We start from the raw sequence: 27734 nt of genomic DNA, 5'->3' as shown, positions 1-27734 counted from the left end.
CGTCAGAGTGTTGCTCTTTTAAGACTTCTGAAAGCATTCCCCAACCTTGTCCCTCTCAGATTTTGGAAGGCACTTCAGATTCTTAAACCTTGGGTCGAGTGCTGTATCTATCCTTAGAAATCTCACATTGGTACCTTCTTTGCGTTTTGTCAAATATGCTGTGAAAGTGTTCTTAAAATGAACATGTGTTGGGTCATCATCCAAGACTGCTGTAACATGAAATATATGGCAGAATGCAGGTAAAACAGAGCAGGAGACATACAGTTCTCCCCCAAGGAGTTCAGTCACAAATTTAATTAGAGCATTATTTTTTAAGTGAGCGTCATCAGCATGGAAGCATGTCCTCTGAAATGGTGGCCAAAGCACGAAGGGGCATATGAATGTTTAGCATATCTGGCACATAAATACCTTGCAATGCCGGCTACAAAAGTTCCATGCAAATACCTTTCTCACTTTCAGGTGACATTGTAAATAAGAAGAGGGCAGCATTATCTCCTCTAAATGTAAACACTTGTTTGTCTTGGCGATTGACTGAACAAGAAGTAGGACTGAGTGGACTTGTAGGCTCTGAAGTTTTACATTATTTTGTTTTTTGAGTGCAGTTATGTAACAAAAAACCCTACATTTGTAAATTGCATTTTCAGGATAAAGAGATTGCACTACAGTACTTGTATGAGGTGAATTGAAAAAATACTCTCTCTTGTTTATCATTTTTACAGTGCAAATATTTGTAATAAAAATAATCATATAAAGTGAGCACTGCATATTTTGTATTCTGTATTGTAAATGAAATCAATATGTTTGAAAATGTAGAAATACATCCAAAAATATTTAATAAATTTCAATTCATATTCTATTGTTTAACAGTGCGATTAATCACGGTTAATTTTTTTTCAGTTAACTGCGATTAGTCAACACCCTAGTCTTTAGTAACTTTAGTTATGCCTGTTCAAATCCAGCCAGAACAGGTGGCTTAGAGGTAAACAGCTCCATTGCCTGTTATCTGTCCCCTTACAATTTACAGGTCCTCACAATCCCTTTCACTGAGCTGGAAAAGCCAGCCTACCCTGAGTGTGAGGAAGAAAAGTGGAGCTCTGGACTCACCAGGTGTGTCAGGAAGAGCCTGCGGAATGTCTTGGGAGACAACATGGACAGCTATGTTTGCTTCTGACTTCATGCATCTTTCAGCATCTTTGCTAGACAAAACAATGGAACGGTTTTGGTTCTCTGGACAAGCTGCACTGCAGAAGTTTGTCAAATGGTTGACAGCAAAAATGGAGCTTTATAAACACAAGGACTACATGTAGGGCACACATTCAAATGAAGGTATGGTGACAGTGGTTGTATAGTCTGAGACATCTTCTAATGTGCATGTGTAGGGCTCTACCAATTTCATGGCTGTGAAAAACGTGTCATGGACCATGAAATAAGCCCTTCCCTGTGAAATCTGATCTCCCCCTGCTGCTGGGATCACCCCAGGTGGGGGCTCCTAGCTGCTAGTTGTGGCCAGGTAGGGGAGGCACAGGACTTGTCCTTCCACTGCATGTCCTCTCTCAGTGGGGAGATCAGACCCACCTCCAAAGGCAGCGCAGACCCACCTCCAAAGGCAGCACCTCTGTGCTGCAGCAGCCCCGCAGCTCAGGGCGCCCAGCCTAGTGGCTTCCGTGCGTTGGCTCCTGTCACAGCTTGGGGCACCTAGGATTGGGCTTTCTGCCCCCGCGGCACCAGTCAGGGCTCAGGGCACCCAGGTTCAGGACACCCAGGCTTGGGGCTTCTGCCCCCATGGCTCTTGCCAGAGCTCGGGGTGCCCAGCCTCAGGGCTTCTGCCCCCCAGGGCTCCTGCTGGGGCTCAGGGCTTCTACCTATATGGCTCCAGCCGGAGCTTGGGACGCCCAGGCTTGGGGCTTCTGCCCCCGCAGTTCCAACTGGGGCTACCCCACGGCTCCTGCTGGGGCTCAGGGCTTCTGCCCCCCATGTCTTCTGCCAAGACTTGGAGTTTCTGCCTCCACAGTTTGAGCCGGGGCTTGGGGTGCCCATTTCTCCAGGGGGCCCTGTAGCGGGGTGGTCACCCCACTCCTGCCTGGATGGGCTTAAAGCAGCCCGGGAGAGGGCTGTGGCAGAGAAAAGCTGCTGTCATAACTATAAAGGGAAGGGTAACAGCTGTCCTGTGTACAGTACTATAAAATCCCTCCTGGCCAGAGACTCCAAAATCCTTTTCCCTGTAAAGGGTTAAGAAGCTCAGGTAACCTGGCTGGCATCTGACCCAAAGGACCAATAAGGGGACAAGATACTTTCAAATCTTGGGGGGAGGGGGGGAAGGCTTTTGTTTGTGCTCTTTGTTTGGGAGTTTGTTCGCTCTTGGGACTGAGAGGGACCAGACATCAATCCAGGTTCTCCCCATCTTTCTAAACAAGTCTCTCATATTTCAGACTTGTAAGTAAAAAGCCAGGCAAGGCGTCTTAGTTTTCCTTTGTTTTCTCAACTTGTAAATGTACCTTTTACTAGAGTGTTTATCTTTGTTTGCTATACTTTGAACCTGAGGCTAGAGGGAGGTCCTCTGAGCTCTTTAAGTTTGATTACCCTGTAAAGTTATTTTCCATACTGATTTTACAAAGATGATTTTTACCTTTTTCTTTAATTAAAAGCCTTCTTTTTAAGAACCTGATTGATTTTTTTCCTTGTTTTAGATCCAAGGGGGTTGGATCTGTATTCACCAGGAGTTGGTGGGAGAAAGAAGGGGGGATGGTTAATTTCTCCTTGTTTTAAGATCCCAGGGGGGTTGGAACTGTATTCACCAAGAGTTGGTGGGAGAAAGAAGGGGGGATGGTTAATTTCTCCTTGTTTTAAGATCCCAGGGGGGTTGGAACTGTATTCACCAAGAGTTGGTGGGAGAAAGAAGGGGGGATGGTTAATTTCTCCTTGTTTTAAGATCCAAGGGGTTTGGATCTGTATTCACCAGGGAATTGGTAAAAAGTTTCTCAAGGCTTCCCAGGGAAGGGAATTAGTTTTGGGATGGTGACAGCGGACCAGAACTAAGCTGGTAGTTAAGCTTAGAAGTCTTCATGCAGGCCCCCACATTTGTACCCTAAAGTTCAAAGTGGGGATACAGCCTTGACAGCTGTGCTGATGGGGAAAGCAGCCAAAGCTGTAGCCAGTGCAATCAGGGCCCAGCTGGCCCTTATAAGAGGGCATTGGGCCAGAAGCACAGAGAGACTCTTTCTCTAGTCTGTTGAGAGGGAGGGACCTGGTTGCTGGGAGCATACCAAGGTACCTGAGCTGGAGCAGGGCTGGGGGAAGGCCCAGGGAGCTCTGGCCTGGAAACCCCCAGGCTGCAGCCTAGTGGAAGGCCGAATAGATACTGGGGTTGCAGAGGGCAGCCCAAAGGGGTAGGTAGAAGCAGCAGGTCCAAACCCCCTTGCCTGTGATGAGTGGCATTTATACTGCAGTCTGCTAGATGGAGACTGGGCAGTAGCCAAAGACTGAGGCAAGGTGGGGATAGTGGGTGTGGGTTCCCTGGGGAGAGGAGACCCAGAGACTGATGGGTGTATTGCCAGGGGGCAGTACCCCAGTGTGCAAGGGGCACTGGGTCCAGGAGGGACATGGGGGGCCAGGAAAAGCGGGACACTGGCCTGCAGAGAGCACTCTGATGGCTGGAGAGCTAATTTCCAGAAGGTACCAGCAGGAGGTGCAGCAGAGGTGAGTCCCGCATGCTTACAGGCCCCAAATTGGGCAGGGCCCGTGCATTAATCTGCCACTGCCTAGGACTAGCAGGTAGGAGCCCCCAGCTGTAGCACTTCCAGGAGCATGGGGGAGGTTGGACCCACCTCCACCTCTGGGAACATCCTCCAGCTGCATGAAGCTCTGGGGCTGCTGCCCAGCCATGGAGCTTCCTGCAGCCAGGTGAGGTAGCCGGAGGTGGATCTGATCTCCCCCCTAAAGGGGTCATGCAGGGAAAGAGTAAGTCCTGTCCCTCCCCAGCCAGCTGGGACTAGCAGGTAGGAGCTCCTGGCTGGGGCACTCCCAGGAACACAGGGGAGATCACCTCCACCTCCTCCAGCTGCAGGAAGCTCCCGCAGCCCAGCTCTGAAGGCAGTACAGAAGTGAGGGGGGCAATCCCCCTGCAACAGCTTTGGGGGGAGAAAAAACACCCTTTTTTGGGGGGGAGGGTTGCCCCCCGTTACAACACTGTAACATTTCAGATGTGAAGGTCTGAAAATGTAAAATTGACTAACTTTCAAATCCAATGGCTGTGAAATTGACTAGAATGGACCATGAATTTGGTAGGGTCCTATGCATGTGAAGGTTTTTCATGTGGTGACTCACCTGAGATTTATCTCAGACATGAATATTACTATATTGCACCTCAAGCTCTTTGGAACAGGGACTGACTTACTGTACAGCACCTAGCACAAAGGAGCCCTGAGACTGAAGTCTCTAGATGCTACTGTAATGCAAATAATAAATAATACTAAACCATTCACAGATTTTAAGGCCAGAAGACACCATTATGATAGTGTAGCCTAAACTCCTGCATAACACAGGCTGGTGATGCTACACAGGGCTGTGTAATGTAAGGCATTAGGAGGGAGGCAAGCAGCATTCTCCACCTACAGACTGAAGGGTAAATGTGGGCAAAAGAGGTTGCCCAAAATTGCAGAGAATACTTGTGACAGAATTGGAAATAGCACCCTGGGGTCCTGATTCTCAGTCCCCCACTCTAAGCACGAGAACCCATCCCCTCTCAGGAATAATATCTACTGTCTGAGCTTCTGGAGGAAACATTCTTGCACATCTCTCCTCAGAAGTTCCCTCCTCTTGGAAGTCTTGAAACTCAACACCCTGACCATCTGAGCACATGTCCTAACAATATTCATGACAAAGAACTTTGAATACAAACTGTACCTCGCATGCCCTTTCCTCCATCTCTCTCTGTTTCCCAGAGTTCTTGGAAGTTGTCTGTCAGACACAAAAATGGAAGAACGTAGCCAAGTATTTTCCTTACTTGTTAAAGGTTCTCTCTTTGGGCATAAGGGATTTTGGGCAATGCTTACTGGTATGAAGACAGGATTCTTTTTTTCCAGCACGCAGGAGACTGCTGCAGACTGGTTGAGATAGGAAGATAAGGTAGAAGTAGGATCTCTTCTGTAACTAACTCTGTTCATTTGGGGCAAGGAGGAAGGTGTCTCTGTCTGCAAGTCTGAATTCTGTTTATTGATGCAATCTTCTGAGAGACAGAAAGGAGCTGTGAGATCTTCAAATGCCCTGTCTATAGCTGCAGTCAGTTCCTTCCTGCATCTCCTTAGTTTTTCTGACATCTCACCTAGAAGGGATGAGGTTTCTAATTACACACTGTATTGTAACCATATAAGGAAAGTAAAAGACAACTGCAGTAAGAATAATAAATCAATTATATTGGTACCTGGAAAGATAATGGAGCAAATAATTAAGCAATCAATTTGCAAGCACCTAGACGATAATAAGGTGATAGTAACAGCATGGATTTGTGAAGAACAAATCCTGTTAAACCAACCTAATAACTTTCTTTGACAGGGTAACAAGCCTTGTGGAGGGGGGAAGCAATAGATATGATATATTTGACTTTATTAAGGTTTTTTTATACTGTCTCCCATGACCTTCTCATAAACAAACTAAGGAAATACAACCTAGATGGAACTAGTATAAGGTGGGTGCATAACTGGTTGGAAAACCTTTCCCAGACAGTAGTTATCTGTAGTTCACAGTCAAGCTGGAAGGGCATATCAAGTGAAGTCCCACAGAGATAAGTTCTGGGTTTGGTTCTGTTCAATATCTTTCTCAGTGATTTAGATAATGGCATAAAGAGTACACTTATAAAGTTTGCAGATGATACCAAGCAGGAAGGGTTGCAAGTGCTTTAGAGGATAGTATTAAAATTCAAAATGATCCAGACAAACTGGAGAAATGGTCTGAAGAAAATGGAATGAAATTCAATAAGGACAAATGCAAAGTACTCCACTTAGGCAGGAACAAACAGTTGCACACATACAAAATAGGAAATGACAGCCTAGAAAGGAATACTGCAGAAAGGGATCTGGGGGTCATAGTAGATCACAAGCTAAATATGAGTCAACAGTTACTCCTGGGGGAATTCTGCGCATGTCCATAATTAATGAGCCACGCATACTTTTATTTTTTTGCATAGAAAATAATTCTGCCAAAAATGTTGCTGCAGTTCTGCCTTTTGCCCACAAGAGAGTGCTGTGGTGATAGAACATAGCAGCAGTTCCTGGCCAGCTAGGGAAGAGAAAAAGCCTGCACTGCCTTCTTCACAGCACCTGTCAGGCCAGGTCAGGAGACGGGGCTATGGGGAGACAGACAGCATGGGGTTTCTGGGGGGTCAGACAGGGGCTCACAAGGGCTAGTGGGGGAGGACAGACTGGGGCGCAGGGGCTCAATGGGAGTGGACGCACAGAGGTAGGGAGGTGAGAGCTACATAGAGACAGAGGGTGGCTGAGTGGGGCACAGAGACACATGGGGACAGGGGGAGGGGTGGAGGGACAAATGGGGAGAAGATCAGATGTGCTGATTGAATGGGAGAGACTAGGGGTCAGCCAGGGTCTGCATGGGGGAAGCTCTCTAACAATCCCTCCCCACGCCCCAAAAAACCTGTTCCATACTTTTCCCATCGATACCCAACAACCTTCCAAGTTCACACCCTAGGCTTCTTCCCAGCAATTACTTCCCTCTCCCTTAGCTCCTCCATTACCCCTAACTCCCCCAAGCCTTTGCACTGCTTCTGAGGGGTGCAGGAAATACGCTTCTGTATTGTAGTTTAAATGAATTATTACTCCAAGTTCAGTATCAATATACCTAGTAAGGAAACTATTTGTTAAAAAACATTTCCTGAAACTTTTTTGTTCTCTGTACTGTTACATACATACGTGCTGACAGCTATTTTGAAATAAATGACCAAAAATAATTGAAACTGGTGTGATTATATTGTTATTTTGACAAATAAAATATGCAGAATTTTGCAGAATTTGAAAACATTCTGCCCAGAATTTCTCATTTTTTGTTGCAGAATTTAATTTTTTGGTGCAGAATTCCCCCAGGAGTAAACAGTGTAACACTGTTGCAAAAAAAGCAAACATAATTCTGGGATGTATTAGCAGGAATGTTGTAAGCAAGACACAAGAAGTAATTCTTCCGCTCTACTCCGCGCTGATTAGGCCTCAACTGGAGTATTATGTCCAATTCTGGATGCCACATTTCAGGAAAGATGTGGATAAATTGGAGAAAGTTGAGAGAGAGCAACAAAAATTATTAAAGGTGTAGAAAACATGATCTGAGGGAAGATTTGAAAACTTCGGTGAACCCCCCCTCCCCCATCCGGTGCCACCTGATGTGCTGGGGTCCCACTGGTTCCGCCTATTCCACCACCCTGGGTTTCCTCACCCTGACCTAGCTGTGCCAGGCCCTCAAGCCTTCCCTAGCGCACACACACAGGTAAGGACACCCAGCTGCAGACAGACTGAAATCAGCTCTGTAGGGAAGATTCAGCTCAGGAATTTACTCAGCACTCATGTGCACACCTCCTTTGGAGTGTAAACCCAATATAATATTGTCTTGTGCTGTAGAGAGATCTGCACAGCGCAAACTCATAAAAATTGCCTCCTCCCTCAATATGGAGAGAGAGATGCACAGCTTTTTGCGCGCGCACACACACACACACACACACACACACACACAAGAATTGTACAAACTGAGATTTGTAATAAATGAAAAATAAGTTTAACTACAAAAGGTAAATTTTAAGTGATTAAAGGGATAGCAAACAGAACAAAGCAGATGGAGCAAATAAAACAGAACATGCAAACTAAACTTAATACACTCAAGAAACAGGTTACAAAATGTAATTTCGCACCCTAAATGTTGTTTTAGGCAGATTGCAGAGTTTCTATAGCTTAGAGTTCCAGTTATTTCTCTTTACAGACTGGACCCCTGTCTCAGCCTGGACTTAGCCCCTGCCTTTCCCTTCAGGTCTTTTTAGCAATCTTCCTTCTTGGACAGGAAGGCAATGGAGAAGAGTCTTGATTGCCATACTCCCCAGCCTTAAATAGAATTTACATAAGGCGGGAATCTTTTGTTTCCCAGTCTAACCCTCCACCCCTCTTAATGGAAAAAACACTGAAAGTCCAAGATGGGGGGGTCTAGTACCAGGTGACCCGATCACCTGACCCTGTAGTGTCAAAGCAGCAACCCCGGGAACTTCTCAGGAAGGCGGGAGAGTAGTATCTTTCAAGTCTTATTGGTCTTCCTAATGGCCCATTGAGGCTGATTGCCTACTGTCTGGTGGGCGTTCCCCCAAATACACACACAGTTGTAATTGTTACATAGTCAATATTCCTAACCTCAGATACAGAAGTGATACATACAAATTGGATAAACACATTCAGTAGATCATAACCTTTCCAATGATACCTCACATGACCTATATTGCATAATACATCTTAGTTATGCCATATTCATATCATAATATTTCTATGAAGAATATGGGGTGCAGTGTCACACTGGGTTTGCTTAATCTGGAGAAGAGATTACTGAGAGGGGACATGATAACTGATTTCAAGTACATAAAAAGTTGTTACAAGGAGGAGGGAGAAAAAAAAAACATTCTTGTTAACCTCTGAGGATACGACAAGAAGTAATGGGCTTAAATTGCAGGAAAGGCGGTTTAGGTTGGACAATATGAAAAACTTCTTGGCAGGATAGTTAAGCCCTGGAATAAATTGCCTAGGGAGGTTGGGGAATCTGTGTCATTGGAGATTTAAGAGCAGGTTAGACAAAAACCTGTCAAGGATGGTCTAGATAATACTTAGTCCTGCCATGAGTGCAGGGGACTGGACTAGAAGACTTCTTGAGCTCCCTTCCTGTTGATTCTATAACTAAGGGTTTGTTTTCACTGTTAGAAAAATCCAATATTTTACCTCAAGGTACCTAATTGAGTGAGCTATCTCAAGGTAAAAAACAGTGACGAGTAGGACCACAAGGTAAATTAGACCAGGTCACCTTCAGACAGGAGTACAAGGCTGACCTCCTCTAGTTTATCTTGTAAAAGTAAAGTGCCTGCTCTTCACTGTGTTTTTTACCTCAGGATAGCTCATGCACATTAGTTACCTTGAGGTAAAAGCAGCTTTTCTCACAGTGAATACAAGCCCTAAGATAAGCAATAGTGTAAAATGAGGATGTAATTCCAGTTGAGGGTGCTGGAGACCAAAGGAAGTCATCACCAGATCTCCAATATATCCAGATATTTCCTGACTGCAGAGCTGTTACTTTTGCATGAGAATGTTTCTATTGCAAAGTATTTCCATTATATGTGTGACGGGTTTGTTCACAGAGACCCCCTTGGGACTGTCACCTGATATGCTGAAACTACCTCTGAGCCTGTTTTCCCTGAAGGCTTGGGACTTCAGAACCCTGCCTTGTTGAGCCAGACACACACCAGTCTGCTGCAACACAGATACAGCTCTGAACCATGCCCCCAAAGCTACAGGCTTTAACTGAAAACCACTCAACAGGTATTTCTGTTTCCAGCACCCGGACACCCACCTCCCAATGGGATCCAAACCCCAAATAAATCTGTTTTACTCTGTATAAAGCTTATACAGGGTAAACTCATAAATTGTCCGCCCTCTATAACACAGAGAGAGAGATGCACAGCTGTTTGCTCCCCCAGGTATTAATCACTTACTCTGGGTTAATTAATAAACAAAAGTGATTTTATTAAGTATAAAAAGTAGGATTTAAGTGGTTCCAAGTAATAAACAGACAGAACAAAGTAAGTTACCAAGCAAAATAAAACAAAACACGCAAGTCTAAGCCTAATACATTAAGAAACTGAATACAGGTAAAATCTCACCCTCAGAGAGGTTCCAAAAAGCTTCTTTCACTGATTAGACTCCTTCTTAGTCTGGGCCCAATCATTTCCCTTGGTACAGTTCTTGTTAGTTCAGCTCAGGTGGTAACAAAGGGGATTTCTCATGACTGCAGCCCCCTTTGTTCTGTTCCACCCACTTTAATAGCTTTGGCACAAGGCTGGAACCCTTTTTCTCTCTCTGGGTTCCCACCCCTCCTTCTAAATGGAAAAGCACCAGGTTAAAGATGGATTCCAGTTCAGTGACATGATCACATGTCCTGTGAGACTTCATTACCCACTTGCCAGCACACAGGTATACAGGAAGCCTTACAAGTAAACAGAGCCATTTACAACCAATTGCCCCGGTTAATGGGAGCCATCAAGATTCCAAACCGCCATTAATGGCCCACAATTTGTATAATTGCAATAGGACCTCAGAGTTATATTTCATATTCCTAGTTTCAGATACAAGAATGATACAAATAGGATGACCACACTCAGTAGATTATAAACTTTGTAATGATACCTTACAAGAGACCTTCTGCATAAAGCATATTCCAGTTACATCATATCTATACTTATAAACATATTTTTATGAAAATATGGAGTGCAACATCACAATATGTAAATTAAATATTCCAAAAATATCACATTAAGATACCTATCTTTTCATCTACCCACCTTGCTATCTAGCTGTAGAATTTAAATGGCACTAATCCCCAGTGCATCTGAGTGCCATCCTAGAATTCAGTTCATAGAATATCAGGGTTGGAAGGGACCTGAGGAGGTCATCTAGTCCAACCCCCTGCTCAAAGCAGGACCAATCCCTAACTAAATCATCCCAGCCAGGGCTTTGTCAAGCCTGACCTTAAAAACCTTTAAGGAAGGAGATTCCACCACCTCCCTAGGTAACCTGTTTCACTGCTTCACCACCCTCCTAGTGAAAAAGTTTTTCCTAATATCCAACCTAAACCTCACCCAATGCAACTTGAGACCATTACTCCTTGTTCTGTCATCTGCTACCACTGAGAACAGTCTAGATCTATCCTCTTTGGAACCCCCTTTCAAGTAGTTGAAAGCAGCTATCAAATCCCCCCTCATTCTTCTCTTCTGCAGACTAAACAATCCCAGTTCCCTCAGCCTCTTCTCATAAGTCATGTGCTCCAGCCCCCTAATAATTTTTGTTGCCCTCTGCTGGACTTTTTCCAATTTTTCCACATTCTTCTTGTAGTGTGGGGCCCAAAAACTGGACACAGTACTCCAGATGAGGCCTCACCAATGTTGAATAGAGGGGAATGATCATGTCCCTTGATCTGCTGGCAATGCCCCTACTTATACTGCCCAAAATGCCGTTAGACTTCTTGGCAACAAGGGCACACTGTTGACTCATATCCAGCTTCTCGTCCACTGTAACCCCTAGGTCCTTTTCTGCAGAACTGCTGCCTAGCCATTTGGTCCCTAGTCTGTAGCAGTGCATGGGATTCTTCCGTCCTAAGTGCAGGACTCTGCACTTGTCCTTGTTGAACCTCATTGGATTTCTTTTGGCCCAATCCCCTAATTTGTCTAGGTCCCTCTGTATCCTGTCCCTACTCTCCAGCGTATCTACCACTCCTCCCAGTTTAGTGTCATCTGCAAACTTGCTGAGGGTGCAATCTATGCCATCCTTCAGATCATTAATGAAGATATTGAACAAAACCAGCCCCAGGACCAACCCTTAGGGCACTCTGCTTAATACTGGCTGCCAACTAGACATGGAGCCATTGATCACTACCCGTTGAGCCCGATGATCTAACCAGCTTTCTATCCACCTTATAGTCCATTTGGCCAGCCCATACTTCTTTAACTTGCCAGCAAGAATACTGTGGGAGACCGTATTATACTTGGGTTTTGCCTCGCGCCTTTCTTCTTCACCCCCTTCTGATAGACATATGACTGTGTGCTGGCACATCCATAAAAGCATAACTGTATGAGCCATTGCTATGTGGAAATGTGCAGACATCATATGTGCCTTGTTTTCTAACAAAAGTGTAAATTTTCACACACACACAGATAACTAAACCCTGCTGCTTTAGAAGCCATCCAGATTTCAGAAGTTAGATGGATGCCTAATTTGAACAGCTATAGCTAGGAAATAGATTCTACAACACAGACAACTCTCTAGGTTCTGAATCCATCAGACAGTCATTAAAGATATTTTTCCTGGGCACAGCAACTGGTGTCCATTCAAAAAAGGTAGGATGAATTAGTCTGCTCCAGAAAACCCAATAATAATGGGGGATTCCAACTCTCCCCATATTGACTGGGTAAATGTCACTTCAGGATGGGATGCAGAGATAAAGTATTTGGACACCATTAATGACTGCTTCTTCGAGCAGCTAGTCCTGGAACCCACAAGGGGAGAGACAATTCTTGATTTAGTCCTAAATGGAGCACAGGATCTGGTCCTAGGAGTGAATATAGTTGCACCACCCAGTAATAGCAATCATAATGTAATTAAATTTAATATCCTAGTAGGGGGGGAAATACAAAGAAACCTACCACATGAGTATTTAACTTCAAAATGGGGAAGTACACAAAAATGAAGAAGCTAGTTAAACAGAAATTAAAAGGAACAGTCGCAAGGGTGAAATGCCTGTAATCTGCATGGAAACTATTTTATAACACCACAATAGAGGCTCAAACTAAATGTATGCCCCCAAATAAAAAATGCTGTGCTCTGTCCAGGGTGCTAGCAATCTTTCCTCCTGATCTTCATAGAATATCAGGGTTCAATGGGACTTCAGGAGGTCATCTAGTTCAATCCCCTGCTCAAACCAGACAGATTTTTGCCCCAAATCCCTAAATGGCCCCTTCAAGGATTGAACTCACAACCCTGGATTTAGCAGGCCAATGCTCAAACCACTGAGCTATCACTCCCCCATCCTTCTCAAGCTCCAGGCAGCTACTGAAGCTTATCTGCCCCACAGCTCTTCTTATATGGGCCTGCCAGGCCCTGATTGGCTGCGCCTCTCAGCCCTTCTCTGATTGGCTGCCTCCTGCGCAGCCTCCCTAGGGCTCTATTAACCCCTTAATGCCCAATGTGAGGCAGGTGCCCCATCACACAGGCACAAAGGCACCCTTTAAAAATTGGAAGTCAAATCCTGATGAAGAAGATAGAAAAGAGCATATACTCTGGCACGTCAAGTGTAATTAGGCAGGACAAAAAAGAATTTGAAAAGCAAATAGCAAAAGACACAAAAATCAACAGCAAAAAAAAAGTTTTTAAGTATATCAGAAGCAGGAAGCTGGCGAAACAACCAGTGGGGCCACTGGATGACCAAGGTGCTAAAGGAGCACTCAAGGAAGACAAGGCCATTGCAGAGAATCTAAATTAATTCTTTAATTGGTCTTTACTGCAGAGGATGTGAGGGAGACTCCCACACCTGAGCCATTCTTTTTAGATGACAAATCTGAGGAACTGTCTCAGATTGAGCTATGCAGTGTTGCTGTAGCTGTTTTGGTCCCAGGATATTAGAGTAGCAAGATGGGTGAGATAATATCTTTGATTGGTGAGAGACAAGCTATCAAGCTTACACAGAACTCTTCTTCCATCCCGAAGAGGCTCCAGAGGCAATTCTAGCAATTACAGGCTGGTAATCCCAACTTCAATACCAGGCAACTTGGTTGAAACTATAGCAATGAACAGAATTATCAGATACACAGATGAACATGATATGTTGGGGAAGAGTCAACACAGCTTTTTGTCATCATGCCTCAACATGGGTGATCCAGTGGATATAGTGTACTTGGACTTTCAGAAAGCCTTTGACAGGGTCCCTCATCAAAGGCTCTTAAACCAAGTAAGTAGTCATGGGATAGGAGGGAAGGTGTCTCATGGATTAGTTGCTGGTTAAAAGATAGGAAACAGGGTAGGAATAAATGGTCAGTTTTCACAATTGTAAGAGATAAATAGCAGGGTCCCCCAAGGATCTGTCTTGGAACTGGTGCTATTCAGCATATTCATTAATGATCTGGAAAAGGGGATAAGCCATGAGCTGGCAAAATTTGCTGATGATACTAAATTACTCAAGATAGTTAAGTCCAAAGCAGACTGCAAAGAGTTACAAAGGTATCTCACAAAACTGGTTGACTGGGCAACAAAGATGGCAGATGAAATTTAATTTTGATACTTGCAAAATAATGCACACTGGAAAAAATAATCCCAACTACAAATACAAAAAGATGGAGTCTAAATCAGCTGTTACCACTCAAGAAAAAGTTCTTGGAGTCATTCTCTGAAAACATCTGCTCAATGTGCAGGGGCAGTCAAAAAAACTAACAGAATGTTAGGAGCCATTAGGAAAGGGATAGATAAGAAGACAGAAAACACCATAATGCCATGAACTAGACACTGTACTGAGCAACATCAAACCCGGAGTGGTAGCAGAATACAACATTTTGCCAGATTTCCTGAAACACCTTGGAACCAATGCCTGTCAATGTTTATCCAAATTTCTGACACAGGTTGTCAACGAGGGTAACTTCTCAAGGATCTGGAGAATGTCAAAAGTGATTGCCGTTCTAAAATCCAGAAAGAACCCGTACAGTGCAGGAAGCTGCTGATCAATCTCTCTCCAATCTGTCATCTTCAAAGTCCTGGCGTGCCTTATCCTCCAGCATATATAAATTGCACTTAAATGACAAAGAGATTGCACTACAGTACTTGTATGAGGTGAATTGAAAAATACAATTTCTTTTGTTTATAATTTTTACAGTGCAAATATTTGCAATCAAAAATAATATACACTTTGATTTCAATTACAACACAGAATGCAATATGTATGAAAATGTAGAAAAACATTCAAAATATTTAATACATTTCAATTGGTATTCTGTTGTTTAACAGTGTGATTAAAACTGCGATTATAGTTAATCACATGAGTTAAGTGTGAATAATCAACAGCCCTACTAGCAATCAATAACCATAGATATCAACAAGTCAGACACTTTAAATACTGAGGAGCATTAATGATCAATGACAATTTGGGGAAGGAGGAAATTAAGGCAGGGTTACAGCGTGGGAACACCTGTTTCTTTTGTCTGCAGAGATTTTTAAGTTTCAAATAGCTACTGAGAAGACCTAGCTACAAGACCATTATATGGTCTATTGCTTTATACAGATGTGAGACCTTACTAAGGTGGAAGAAAGACAGCTAAATATCTTCAAAATAAAGTGTTGAGCTGGATTGTTGGACCAATTGGGGGGGATGATAGGTGGAGAAGAAGATTTAATAGGGAACTTCAGCAGATCTATGCAGAGCCAAATATAGTAAATGTAGAGAAATCCCAGTGCAAGAAAGGAGAGGACTTGAGACATCTTTGAAAATAACATGGGTAGCTCAGCTCAGCTTAGAGTAAGTGAATGTAACACCCATGGCAGTGCAATGTGGCTCTGACCAACAATAATGAGGATGTGTGTGCTGGGGGCTCTCCTCTCTGCCAGAGTGAGCTAAACTGTTGCACCCCATGGAGATGCAGGCATTCTCCCAAGAATTTCTCCAGGACGCAGTTCAATGCCAACAGCTTTATTAGCATGGATAGCACCCTGGTGCTATTGGCAGGTGCGATTAATGGGAGTATGATGTGAAGCCAAGGCACTTTTTGAAGGGTCTCTGACACTGCCAGGAACAATCTTGACAGTACCTTACTCCCATATCAAGGCTCTTCTTTCCCTTTGGGCAGTGCCTTGTTCTTTGCTTGTGGTACAGACTTATACGGATCATGCACCAAGGCAGCTCCCTTGAGCCTGTCTCCCAGCCCTGAGTCCAGGATCCACTGGGCCTGCTGTGTCCCTTGCAGCAGCACATGACACTGGCTATGCCACCCCTCCTTTAGTGGCATTCCCCTCCTTCAATAGGAGAAGAGATGGCAGCAGAAGGTAGGGGCAGGATTTCCTGCCAGCACTCTAGCCAGCCAGGGCTCTGGGGGGGGAAGAGGGCTGCTCCCTGAGTCACTACCCATCCCCGGCCATCCAGGGCTCTGGAGACAGGGCCAGATTTCACAGTTCTGCTGCTTACATGTAGAGTGAGGGCTGCACAAACGTAACTGCCTTCAACTGAAAGACGCTTCACCCTGTTGTGAGAGACCCCTATGAGTTAGAAAATCTATCTGCACCTTGGTCCTGCGGGGTAAAAAACAACAGACTACGTACACAGATTTCCTTTCACCTGGGTTGGCGTGAGTTCCTCAGGGCCCTATCTGTACCATCAGGAGAATAGTACAGCCCTACCTCATAGGGGCACTGGAAGAAGAAATACATTAGTGCTTGGTTTCAGAGTAACAGCCGTGTTAGTCTGTATCCGCAAAAAGAAGAACAGGAGTACTTGTGGCACCTTAGAGACTAACAAATTTATTAGAGCATAAGCTTTCGTGGACTACAGCCCACTTCTTCGGATGCATATAGAATGGAACATATATTGAGGAGATATATATACACACATACAGAGAGCATAAACAGGTGGGAGTTGTCTTACCAACTCTGAGAGGCCAATTAATTCCCACCTGTTTATGCTCTCTGTATGTGTGTATATATATCTCCTCAATATATGTTCCATTCTATATGCATCCGAAGAAGTGGGCTGTAGTCCACGAAAGCTTATGCTCTAATAAATTTGTTAGTCTCTAAGGTGCCACAAGTACTCCTGTTCTTCTTTTTATTAGTGCTTGGGAGGTGCTCAGTACCTTCAATAGCTGTATTAAAAATACAGCGCACCCTCCTCTAATGCACAGCACCTACTCTTTGAACATTGTAATTTTAAAAGGGTCCTTTAAGAAATGTAGGGTTTATCTTTTCTTTGTACCAAGTGATCTTAATAACAGAATAAGATGGATTCTTCAAATGTTCCATATAGTCAAAATTCATTTAAGTCTTGTGCATAGGCTATATTGAAGAAGTCAAGTTGCAATTAAGATAATGAGTGTTGTCTAATTGGTATGATCATATACGCTACAGACAGGATCAGGACCACAGCTCAGGTAACTCCAAGTACAGCCAGCCATTGTGACATCAGATGTAATTTAACCCTTCCTCTGCAGCTAATTTGCATTCAACAATTCTATGAAGGAATTATAACATCTCAGAGGTCTGAGGGAAGCTGAATTAACGTGTCGAGAGCTCTCCCTGGTGCATTACTCAGCTCAACTGTCATAGCATGGTAAAGGTCCCATGCTAGCTTGGGCATCAGTGCTTCAAAGAAGCCCAAGGTGCTGCTGCCCCAGCTCCAGCATACATGGAGACAGCAGTACCAAGGGAGCAGAGGCAGCAACATCAGGGGATTCCCTTGTTTCACGCGGTGCTGGGCATGGTTACCAAGGAAGGCAAAAGGCTTGTTTGGTGAAACCTTTTGCTGTGTGTCTGGACTTGGGTTACTTGGAAGGGGAGGATTTTAGCCTTCCACCCTAACTGACCCATGACTTTACAAATTAAACTGACCAACCAGCTGCTGGGAGACAATCAAGCAGCCATGAAACGGAGGCACAGCCATGGCCTGGCAAGAGAGAGGTTAGGACAGCTGTTACCGAAGAGAAGGAAATGGCATGGCTACAGATTAGCATTGTGAGGGAATGCACTGTTGAACAGAATAGCCATTGCAGAAATGAGTAATTGTTTAAGTTTCAGAGTTTCTAACTTTAGAATTACTTTTCATAGAATCATAGGATTCGAAGGGACCTCAGTGGGTGATCTAGTCCAGTCCCCTGCACTCAAGGCAGGACTACATAATAACTAAACCATTACTGACAGGCATCTGTCTAACCCGTTCTTAAAAACCTCCAATGACAGAGATTCCACAGCCTCCCTAGGCAATTTGTAACCCTGACAGTTAGGAAGTTTTTCCTAATGTCCAACCTAAACCTCCCTTGCTGCAATTTAAGCCCATTGCTTTTTGTTCCATCTTCAAAGGATAAGGAGAACAATTTTTCACCCTCCTCCTTGTAACAACCTTATATGTCAGTGATTTTCAGCCTTTTTTCATTTGCAGACCCATAAAAATATTCAAATAGAGGTGCACACCCCTTTGGAAATCGACAGTCTGCAGACCACAGGTTGAAAACCACTGTTTTATGAACTTGAAAACTGTTCTCATGTCCCCTCAGTCTTCTCTTCTCCAGACTAAACAAACCCAAGATTTTCAATCTCCCCTCATAGATCATGTTTTCTAGACCTTTAATAATTTTTGTTGCTCTGTCCAGATTTCTCCAATTTATCCATATCTTTCCAGAAATGTAGCTCCCAGAACTGGATACAATACTCCATCTGAGGCCTAATCAGCGCTGAATAGAGCAGAAGAATTACTTCTGTGTCTTACTTACAACACTCCTGCTAATTCATCCCAGAATGATATTTGCTTTTTTTGCAACAGTGTTACATTGTTAAGTCATATTTAGCTTGTGATCCACTATGACCCCCAGATAGACTCATAGACTTTAAGGTCAGAAGGGACCATTATGATCATCTAGTCTGACCTCCCGCATGATGCAGGCCACAAAAGCTGACCCACCCACTCCTGGAATAATTCTCTCCCTTGACTCAGCTGTTGAAGTCCCCAAATCATGATTTAAAGACTTCAAGTCACAGAGAATCCTCTAGCAAGCGACCCCTGCCCAGCAAGCGACCCCTGCCCCATGCTGTGGAGGAAGGCGAAAAACCTCCAGGGCCTCTGCCAATCTACCCTGGAGGAAAATTCCTTCCCGACCCCAAATATGGCAATCAGATGAACCCCGAGCATGCGGGCAAGATTCTCCAGCCAGACCCTCCGTAAAAAGTTCTCTGTAGTAACTTTTAATATCCCATCATTGACCATTGTTACTAATTACCAGCGATGGCACGTTATTGACCTATTGACTAAAATCACGTTATCCCATCAAACCATCCCCTCCATAAATTTATCAAGCTTAATCTTAAAGCCAGAGAGGTCTTTCGCCCCCACTGTTTCCCTCGGAAGGCTGTTCCAGAACTTCACCCCTCTGATGGTTAGAAACCTTCGTCTAATTTCAAGCCTAAACTTCCCGACGGCCAGTTTATATCCATTTGTTCTCGTGTCCACATTAGTACTGAGCTGAAATAATTCCTCTCCCTCCCTGGTATTTATCCCTCTGATATATTTAAAGAGAGCAATCATATCCCCCCTCAGCCTTCTTTTGGTTAAGGTAAACAAACCGAGCTCCTTTAGTCTCCTTTCATATGACAGGTTTTCCATTCCTCGGATCATCCTAGTGGCCCTTCTCTGTACCCATTCCAGTTTGAATTCATCCTTTTTAAACATGGGAGACCAGAACTGCACACTGTACTCCAAATGAGGTCTCACCAGTGCCTTGTATAATGGAACCAGCACCTCCTTATCCCTACTAGAAATACCTCGCCTAATGCATCCCAAGACCACATTAGTTTTTTCACAGCCACGTCACATTGCCGACTCATAGTCATCCTGCGATCAACCAGGACTCCGAGGTCCTTCTCCTCTTCCGTTACTTCCAACCGATGCGTCTCCAGCTTATAACTAAAATTCTTGTTAGTCATCCCTAAATGCATAACCTTACACTTCTCACTATTAAATTTCATCCTATTACTATTACTCCATTTTACAAGGTCATCCAAATCTCCCTGCAGGATATCCTGATCCTTCTCCGAATTGGCAATACCTCCCAACTTTGTGTCATCCGCAAACTTTATCAGCCCACTCCTACATTTGGTTCCGAGGTCAGTAATGAATAGATTAAATAAAATCGGACCCAAAACCGAACCTTGAGGAACTCCACTGGTAACCTCCCTCCAACCTGACAGTTCACCTTTCAGTACGACCCGCTGCAGTCTCCCCTTTAACCAGTTCTTTATCCTCCTCTGGATTTTCATATCGATCCCTATCTTTTCCAATTTAACCAATAATTCCTCATGCAGTACCGTATCAAAAGCTTTGCTGAAATTGAGGTATATTAGATCCACCGCATTTCCGTTATCTAAAAAATCTGTTACTTTCTCAAAGAAGGAGATCAGGTTGGTTTGGCACGATCTACCTTTCGTAAAACCGTGTTGTAATTTGTCCCAATTGCCATTGACCTGAAGGTCCTTAACTACTTTCTCCTTCAAAATTTTTTCCAAGACCTTGCATATTACAGATGTTAAACTAACAGGCCTGTAGTTACCCAGGTCACTTTTTTTCCCCTTCTTGAAAATAGGAACCACATTAGCTATTCTCCAGTCAAACGGTACCACCCCCGAGTTTACCGATTCATTAAAAATTATCGCTAACGGGCTTGCAATTTCTCACGCCAGTTCCTTTAATATTCTCGGATGAAGATCATCCGGTCCGCCCGATTTAGTCCCATTAAGCTGTTCGAGTTTGGCTTCTACCTCGGATACGGTAATGTCAGATCCCTTTCTGCAGTACTCCTTCCTAGGCAGTCATTTCCCATTTGTACATGTGCAACTGATTGTTCCTTCCTAAGTGGAGCACTTTGCATTTGTCCTTATTTAATATCATCCTGTTTACTCAGACCATTTCTCCAGTGTGTTCAGATCATTTTCAATTTTAATCTTATCCTCCAAAGCACTTGCAACCCCTCCAAGCTTGGTATCATCCACAAACTTTATAAATGTATGCCATTATGCCATTATCTAATCATTGATGAAGATATTGAACAGAACTGGGCCCAGAATTGACTTGATATGTCCTTCCAGCTTGACTGTGAACCACTGATAACTACTGTCTGGGAATGGTTTTCCAACCAGTTTTGCACCCGCCTTATAGTAGCTCCATCTAGGTTGTATTTCCCTAGTTTGTTTATGAGAAGGTCATGCGAGACAGTATCAAAAGCCTTACTAAGGTCAAGATATACCATGTCTATCTCTTCCCTCCTATCCATAAGGCTTGTTACTCTGTCAAAGAAAGCTACTAGGTTGCTGTGACACAATTTGTTCTTGGCAAATCCATGCTGACTTTTACTTCTCACCTTATTATCTTCTAGGTGTTTGCAAATTGATTGCTTAATTATTTGCTCCATTATCTTTCCAGGTACTGAAGTTAAGCCCAGTTAGCTTTTTGGTTCAATTGTTACCAACAGGCCCATTGTTTTTATTATAGGCAGTGCAGGTTGAACCACCTATCATAAAGTTGCCTGATGCATACCATCATAAGACCCTATTTTTAGTTGCTTATAATTTTGCCAAACTTTAACCATTTGGGTTTAAATTTGCCATGCTAGGTGTCTGCCTCAGGCTGAATGTTTTTGGAAAGTTTCAGTGATAATAGTGTAGCCACTTCCAAGAACACCATATGAAAAAAAAAACTTACATCTGTTTTGTTGAGAAGTTCTAGTGCTTCTGTGCTTTGAAACAAGGACTTGAAATGTGGCAAGCGGCTCACAGTGGAGTCAAGGTGACTGAAAATTCACCCAAATTTGACCTCTAGAAATCTCAGTTTGCACATACTCAGGATTGATTTGTTAGTGTTTGGCTGCTAAATTCTCTGGAGATTCTAATTGCACGGTGCATGCTCTATCTCCTCATGGCTCCCCCATACAATCACACTGCACATATGCCAACCCCACCAAGCAACTGAGCATGCTCCATCCCAGAGATGCAGTGGGAGCAGGACTTTCCCTACAAGTGCTGCTCCCAGCTGCTGGGGTAGCTGTGGTGCCAGGCAGCGAGGAGGAGGAGGAGGAAGCTGCCTTGCTACAATACAGAAGCGTGAGAAACTGGGGGTTGGGAGCTGAGAAATGCTGTGGGTGAGAGGGGGTTGCAGGAGTCAGAGGGGGAGGACAGAGTCCAGGGTGGCAGTGGGTAGGTACAGAGGGGAAGGGGACAGGAACAGGGAGGGGTAGACAGATGTATGGGGAGAGGGACTGGAGGTAGAGGTGGGACAGGTAGAAGCAGAGGAGGATGGAGACAGCCTGGTGGGGATGGGGCAGAAGGGTTTAACACCAGGGACGGCAGGTTATATGGGCTCGTGGTGCCCAAGCACCAGGAATATTCAAGGCTGGGGGCTGTGCTCCACCAATATTTGGAGCTGGGTTTCTCCCCTGGCCCTGCCTGGAGCGGACCCTGCGCACCCGGGAGCTTCCTTGCCTGAAAAAAAAAAACAAAACAAAACCGTGCCTCTCTCCTTTGCTTGGGCTGCCGGCTGCCTGCCTCTGCCTCTGCCTAAGGCTATAGAGAGCAGTGGCCGGCAGACTGTTGGAGCACCTCAGGAGGGGGAGGGGGAGAGAGGAGGGGGAGGAGGCATGCACGTGCTTGGGAGCCCTCTGTCCCGTCCCCCGGCACCCCCCTGGAGGAAACGCCGAGGGGACTTTTGGCCAGGAGATGGACATCTGGAGTGGACCTCACTCACCTGAGCAGCTGCTGGGGCTTCCGTGAGGTTTGACCCTGTGATCTACCGCCCCCACTCCTGCCCAATGCTGGGCAAGGGGCAGCCCCATCCCCAGTGAGGCTAGGGTGAGGGGCAGCAGGCTGCAGCAGGGGAGGAAGGAAGCCACATGTGATGGCAGTCCCCCCCCCAGCACCCACCCACCACAGGGGAGATGGGGGAGGGGGGCATCCTAGACCTTAGCAGCTGGGCTTGGGTGAATTTTGTGACACCGTACCGCCCCCCCCCCCAGCCACCACCCTGCAGTCCCCACTCCTGCCCCACTCTGGGCAAGGGGCAGCCCCATCCCCAGTGAGGCTATGGTGAGGGGCAGCAGCAGGGGAGGCCACACATGATGGCAATCCCCCCCCCCAGTACCTACCATAGGGGAGGGGAGTGGGCTTTCTGGACCTGAGAGAGGCCCTAGCAGCATGTGCAGTGACCGTGGTGCAGAGTGAGTGTGCTGTGTGGGGGGAAGGAGAAGAGGAGGGGTCCCTCCCCTGGAGCTTGCTGCTGCCAGTGGGGGAGGGGGCTGGGGGGGAGTCCTCTCTGGTCCTAGCCCTGGGGCAGCCTGTCTGCACCCCAAGTTCCTTATCCCCAGCCCTGCCCCACCCCAGAACCTGTGCCCCCAGCACCCCAACCCTGAGCACCCTCCTGCACTGTGAACCCCTCATCCCCAGCCCCACCCCAGAGCCCTCACCTGAGGGGAAAAACGTGCAACTTAAATTTGGTGGTCAGTGGGCTTCCTTCCTCCCCTGCTGCCCCTCACCCTAGCCTCACTGGGGATGGGGCTGCCCCTTGCCCAGCATTGGGCAGGAGTGGGGGCTGTGGGGGGGGAGGGGGTGGATCACAGGGTCAAACCTCATGGAAGCACAATATTTAGCACAATACTTGATTATTTTACACCCTTTAAAGTATATAACTGGTCATATACAGATGTTATGAAGTGGGAATGTTCTTAATGTTTTCTCTGAATATTGTGTGAGTGCCTCAGTTTCCCCTATGCATTTCTCAAGGATCTAGATGGTGGGATAAGGGGGTGTGATTGTTGTAGAGCCCTAGAGGGCCAGTGTGATGCCATCTGCACAGCGAATGGCCGAAACCCCGTCTCCGGGCAACTGATGGCCTGGGCTGCTCTCCTGCAAGGTGCCAACTGAAGATGTTGGAGAACAAAGATCAGGTGGCCTCCTAATGCCTGGAAAAGAGACAAAGGCCAGAGGAGGGAGTGTCAGTACCTGTGCAGACTTCCGGGAAGCGCCTGGTGTAGAAGGGGATGCTGGGATGCTTTGGAACTACTCCATACAAAGCCAGTCATGACTTTTTGCAGCGAGTCTGCCCAGGCAGGTCCTGGGGCAACCAGAGGTCCCTGCACCCCAACTCTGCAGTCAGACGTGACTCTCAGCCAGTCGGTAAAACAGAAGGTGTATTAGACAACAGGAACACAGTCTAAAACAGAGCTTGTAGGTACAGAAAACAGGACCCCTCAGTCAGGTCCATCTTGGGGGTGGGGAGCCCAGACCCAAGTTCTGGGCCTCTCCCCATTTCCCCAGCCAGCTCCAAACTGACACTCCTCCTCTGGCCTTTGTGTCTCTTCTGGATAAGGAGGCCACTTGATCTCTTTGTCCCCAACACCTTCAGTTGGCACCTTGCAGGGGAAACTGAGGCATCCACACTGTATTCAGAGAAAACATTAAGAACATTCCCACTTTGTCACAACAGATGCAACAAAATATAATACCGTATATTGAAGCAGGCAAGTGCTGCTTCTGACTTTCCACTTTTAATTGCCCCTGGTAATCTTGTAGTGCCGACGCGTTGTAGCTTCATTTTATATCGGCTTACAGGGCGGGAGCGGGGGGGCACCACCATTTTAGGCACCACCAAAAATTATACAAACCTGCCGCCTACGTTTAACACCACAAGACACTGCTATACAAAACCTGCAATTGTACCCAGGAGTCCTGAGTCTCTATGTTACTCTGCTATCAACAAATAGCTGTGAAGCCTACTGGCAAAGTTTGTGTCTCATCCTCATCTAGTAACTGGTCCCTAGCTTACTGCTACTGCCAGCTATTCTGTTTTTTGTTTGCTTTTTTTTAAAGGAAATTACATTAAACAAAAGAAGTTAAAAGAATGTTGCTCTGGGCTGGAATGGGCCAGGCCCTGGAACCGAGAACAGGGAGCCTGTCCTGTGCTCTTCAGTGACCCTCTCCCTGCTGGCACTATGCAGTCTGGAAGAGGAAGCTGCCTGACTCAAAATCAAAGAGGACAAAAAGTGGATCCTGGGTGGGGGAGAGGAGTAGATTGGAACAAGGAGTCTGGTGAGACTGGGACGAGGGGACGGGGAGGAGAGAGACAGCTCAAGGTTGCCTATCCAATCTTAACTTGCCCCCCTTGTGCATATGCAGTATGATACCATTTAATTACCTAATCACACACTATGGGCCCCCTGCCTCATTCAGCACAGAGGATGGACCTGTTCTAGGGTTGCCAACTTTCTAATCACACAAAACCAAATACCCTTGTCCCACCCCTTCCCTGAGGCCCCACCCCCTGCTCACTACATTTCCCGTCCCTTGGTGGCTCACTCTCCTGCACCCTCACTCACTCACTGGGCTGGGGCAGGGGTGCAGGATAGAAATGAGGGGTTCAGGGTGTGGAAGGGGACTCCAGGTTGGGGCCAGGGGATTTGGCATGCAGGAGGGGGCTGTGGGTTGATGTGTAGGAGGGGGTATGGGCTCTGGGCTGGGGCCAAGGGATTCAGAGTGTGGGAGGGTTGAGGTACAGGAGGGGATATCGGCTCTGGGCTGGGGATGCAGGCTCTGAGGTGGGGTCAGGGATGAGGGGTTCAAGATGTGGGAGGGGACTCTGGGCTGGAGCAGGGGGTTGGGGTGCAGGGGGTGAGGGCTCTGGCTGGGGGTGCAGGCTCTGAGGTGGGGCTGGGGATGAGGGGTTTGGGGTGGCTCAGGCCTGGGGTGCGTGCTTACCTTGCGCAGCTCCCGGGCAGATCCCTGCCTGTCCTGGTCTGGCTCCTAGGCAGGGGCAGGAGGGGGCAGAAGGCTCCATGTGTGGCTTTCACCTGCAGGTATCGCCCTCCCCCCATTGGCCGCGGTTCCCGGCCAATGGGAGTGTAGAGCCAGTGCTCACGGCAGGGGCAGCGCATGGAGGCCCTCCCCCCTAGGAGCCGGAGCTGCTGGCCACTTCCGGGGCACAGCATGGAGCCAGGACAGGTAGGGACTAGCCTGCCTTAGATCCGCAGCACTGCTGACCAGACTTTTAATGCCCCAGTCAGTGGTACTGACAGAAGCCTCCAGGGCACTGAACGCCTGGCAACCCTAACCTGTTCTTGCGATGAAGTGCAGGGCTGGGTAGGGAGGGAGTTGTCTGTAGGGCCAGATGGAGAGAGATACAGACTCTATAAGCTCAGTGGTTGGGGCCCTTCCTGGGATGTGGAAGATCCACATTTGGATCCTGGCTCTGGCTGATTTGGGTAAGGGACTGTAATGTGACTTCTCCCAGAACACCCAATAGCCTTGTGCTCAGGGCATTCTGATGGGCTGTGGGAGCTCTGGGTTTAATTGCTTGCGTCAAATCAGGCAGAACGGGATTCAAACCTGGGTCTCCCAGTGAATGCTGTAGCTATTGGCACACATGCCCCCACCAGCCAGCCACAAAAATTCCCACTCTGTTTGTGCCCAATTGCTTTTTGTGCAGGGTGTGATCACACCTACTGGATCAGGCCCTGGAAACAAGACAAACAGGGGAACACCTAGTTTGTGAATCTCAATGTGCACCAAGCTGCTTGGTGGCCTCAGGAATTCAGTGGTTATGTGCATGCCCACCAGCAAAACTTAGGGGCTGTGACCCCTCTCCTGGAGCTAGCCACCTAAGCCAGTCCTCTCTTTCTCACAAAAAAAACAGACCCATGCATACCTTCCCCCTCCCCCTTTATAGCCAGTAACCAGGGTTAGGACACTCAAATCCAGGAGCTGCCTGATTTGGAGCAGGGCCTTGAACCCAGGTCCCCTATATCCCTAGTGAGTGCCCAGACCACCAGGTTATTGTGAACACAAGCCACGCACACCTGACGATGTGCTCTGAGGCCCGAGTGGTGAGATAGGCAGGGGACCATATTTGAGAATCCCCCTTCAGGGTCATAGGGGCTTTAGGTCACACAAGAGTACAGACCTGCTCATTCGCTGTGGGGTAGTGTCAGGACTTAGGAGGCTATGCACATGCCTATTTGCTGGGAATTTAGGCACCTACTGGGTTAGGCAGCAGCTGAGTGGTGATCTTGAGAATGTCAGTGGCACCTAAATGGTGGACTTAGGTGCCTAAAGAGGTAGAGAGGCACTTAAGACCCTTTGTGAATCAAGCCCAGGGTTTTTAAATCATGCCAGTGTTACAGCGAGCATGTTTTATTGTCGGGGAATTGTGCTCAGTTGTGATCATCATTGAAAAGGTCACTTTCACTAAGTGACAGTGTTGTCCAGGTCTGTACTTAGAGCAGGCAGTAACTGGTGTCTCTACTGAAGTGGGTAAATGAGGCATTGTGAGGGGGTGATAACTGCTTCCCGTGAACTCTCTGGACTGCGTTGTCCCTAATTTCTCTTAACCGAAGTAGCACTTCCTCACTCTGCCGTCCCCAGTCAGTATTTGCTCTTCTGGCAGAGAAGATGAACAATGCTATTAATTTTCCCTTTTTGTGGATGAGGTCATCATCCCCCCTCCCCACCGTACTTACCATCTCCTGTAGGGCCGAGTTACTGGACTGGCAAGACCAGATGTGGCTGGGCCCTTCAGGGCAGGCCTAGCTTGATCTCGGTCCTTCTGGGGAGTAACAGCAGCAGGACAAACAAAATCCAAGGTAGTAATTACACCAGCCTCCTTCCTCAGAGCTGATGGCCAGAGCTGCTGCCACATCAGTCTGTCCTGCGGGCTCCCACCCAACAGCCAGGGTCCTCCTGCTCCAACTGCCACGGAACCTTCCTGCCGCCCCCTGCCCCTGCGGCCACACTTACCATTCGCCTCTTCTGTGGGTGTCCTCATGACATTCACAGGCTCTCAAACTGTCAAGAGGGAAACTGCTACTAACCTCCTCTTCTGCCCCAGACCTCACCAGAATAACCTATGGCAATTGGACACCATCCACCAGAAATTTTCTGCTGGTGCGCCACTCTGTGCTACCTGGCCCTGGGATCCCCTGCTCCATCTCTCAGCTTTCTCTTCTGCACCTTCCCATACCCCACATCCCCATTCCACACACACACACTTACTGTTCTCAATAGAGAACATCGGCTGGTTTTGACAGGAGTGACCATTCTGTTGCCGGCCCAGAGGGGGCAACAGGGTTCGTTGCCCGGTGTGCGTCGCACCAATAGACACACCAGGGTGGAGAAGCAAACCAAATTTATTCGAGATCTCAAAAAGGCACTCAGGAGACCAGCATGTCTCAA

General features: G+C 46.5%; 1 protein-coding gene across 1 annotated transcript; it reads right to left on the bottom strand.

Moving 5' to 3' along the window:
- Positions 1-930: 930 nt before the first annotated feature.
- Positions 931-27327, bottom strand: C7H3orf62 (chromosome 7 C3orf62 homolog). Its single transcript, XM_065553622.1, has 3 exons — positions 27300-27327; positions 4759-5338; positions 931-1280 (listed from the first exon to the last, which is right to left on the bottom strand). Exons 1-3 carry the CDS (start codon positions 27325-27327, stop codon positions 1019-1021), a joined length of 870 nt encoding a protein of 289 aa, XP_065409694.1. The 3' UTR covers positions 931-1018.
- Positions 27328-27734: the final 407 nt, after the last annotated feature.

This window comes from Chrysemys picta, chromosome 7 (assembly GCF_011386835.1).
Source record: "Chrysemys picta bellii isolate R12L10 chromosome 7, ASM1138683v2, whole genome shotgun sequence".
Lineage (NCBI taxonomy): Eukaryota > Metazoa > Chordata > Testudines > Emydidae > Chrysemys > Chrysemys picta.
This window is presented reverse-complemented; position numbering and strand designations above follow the sequence as displayed.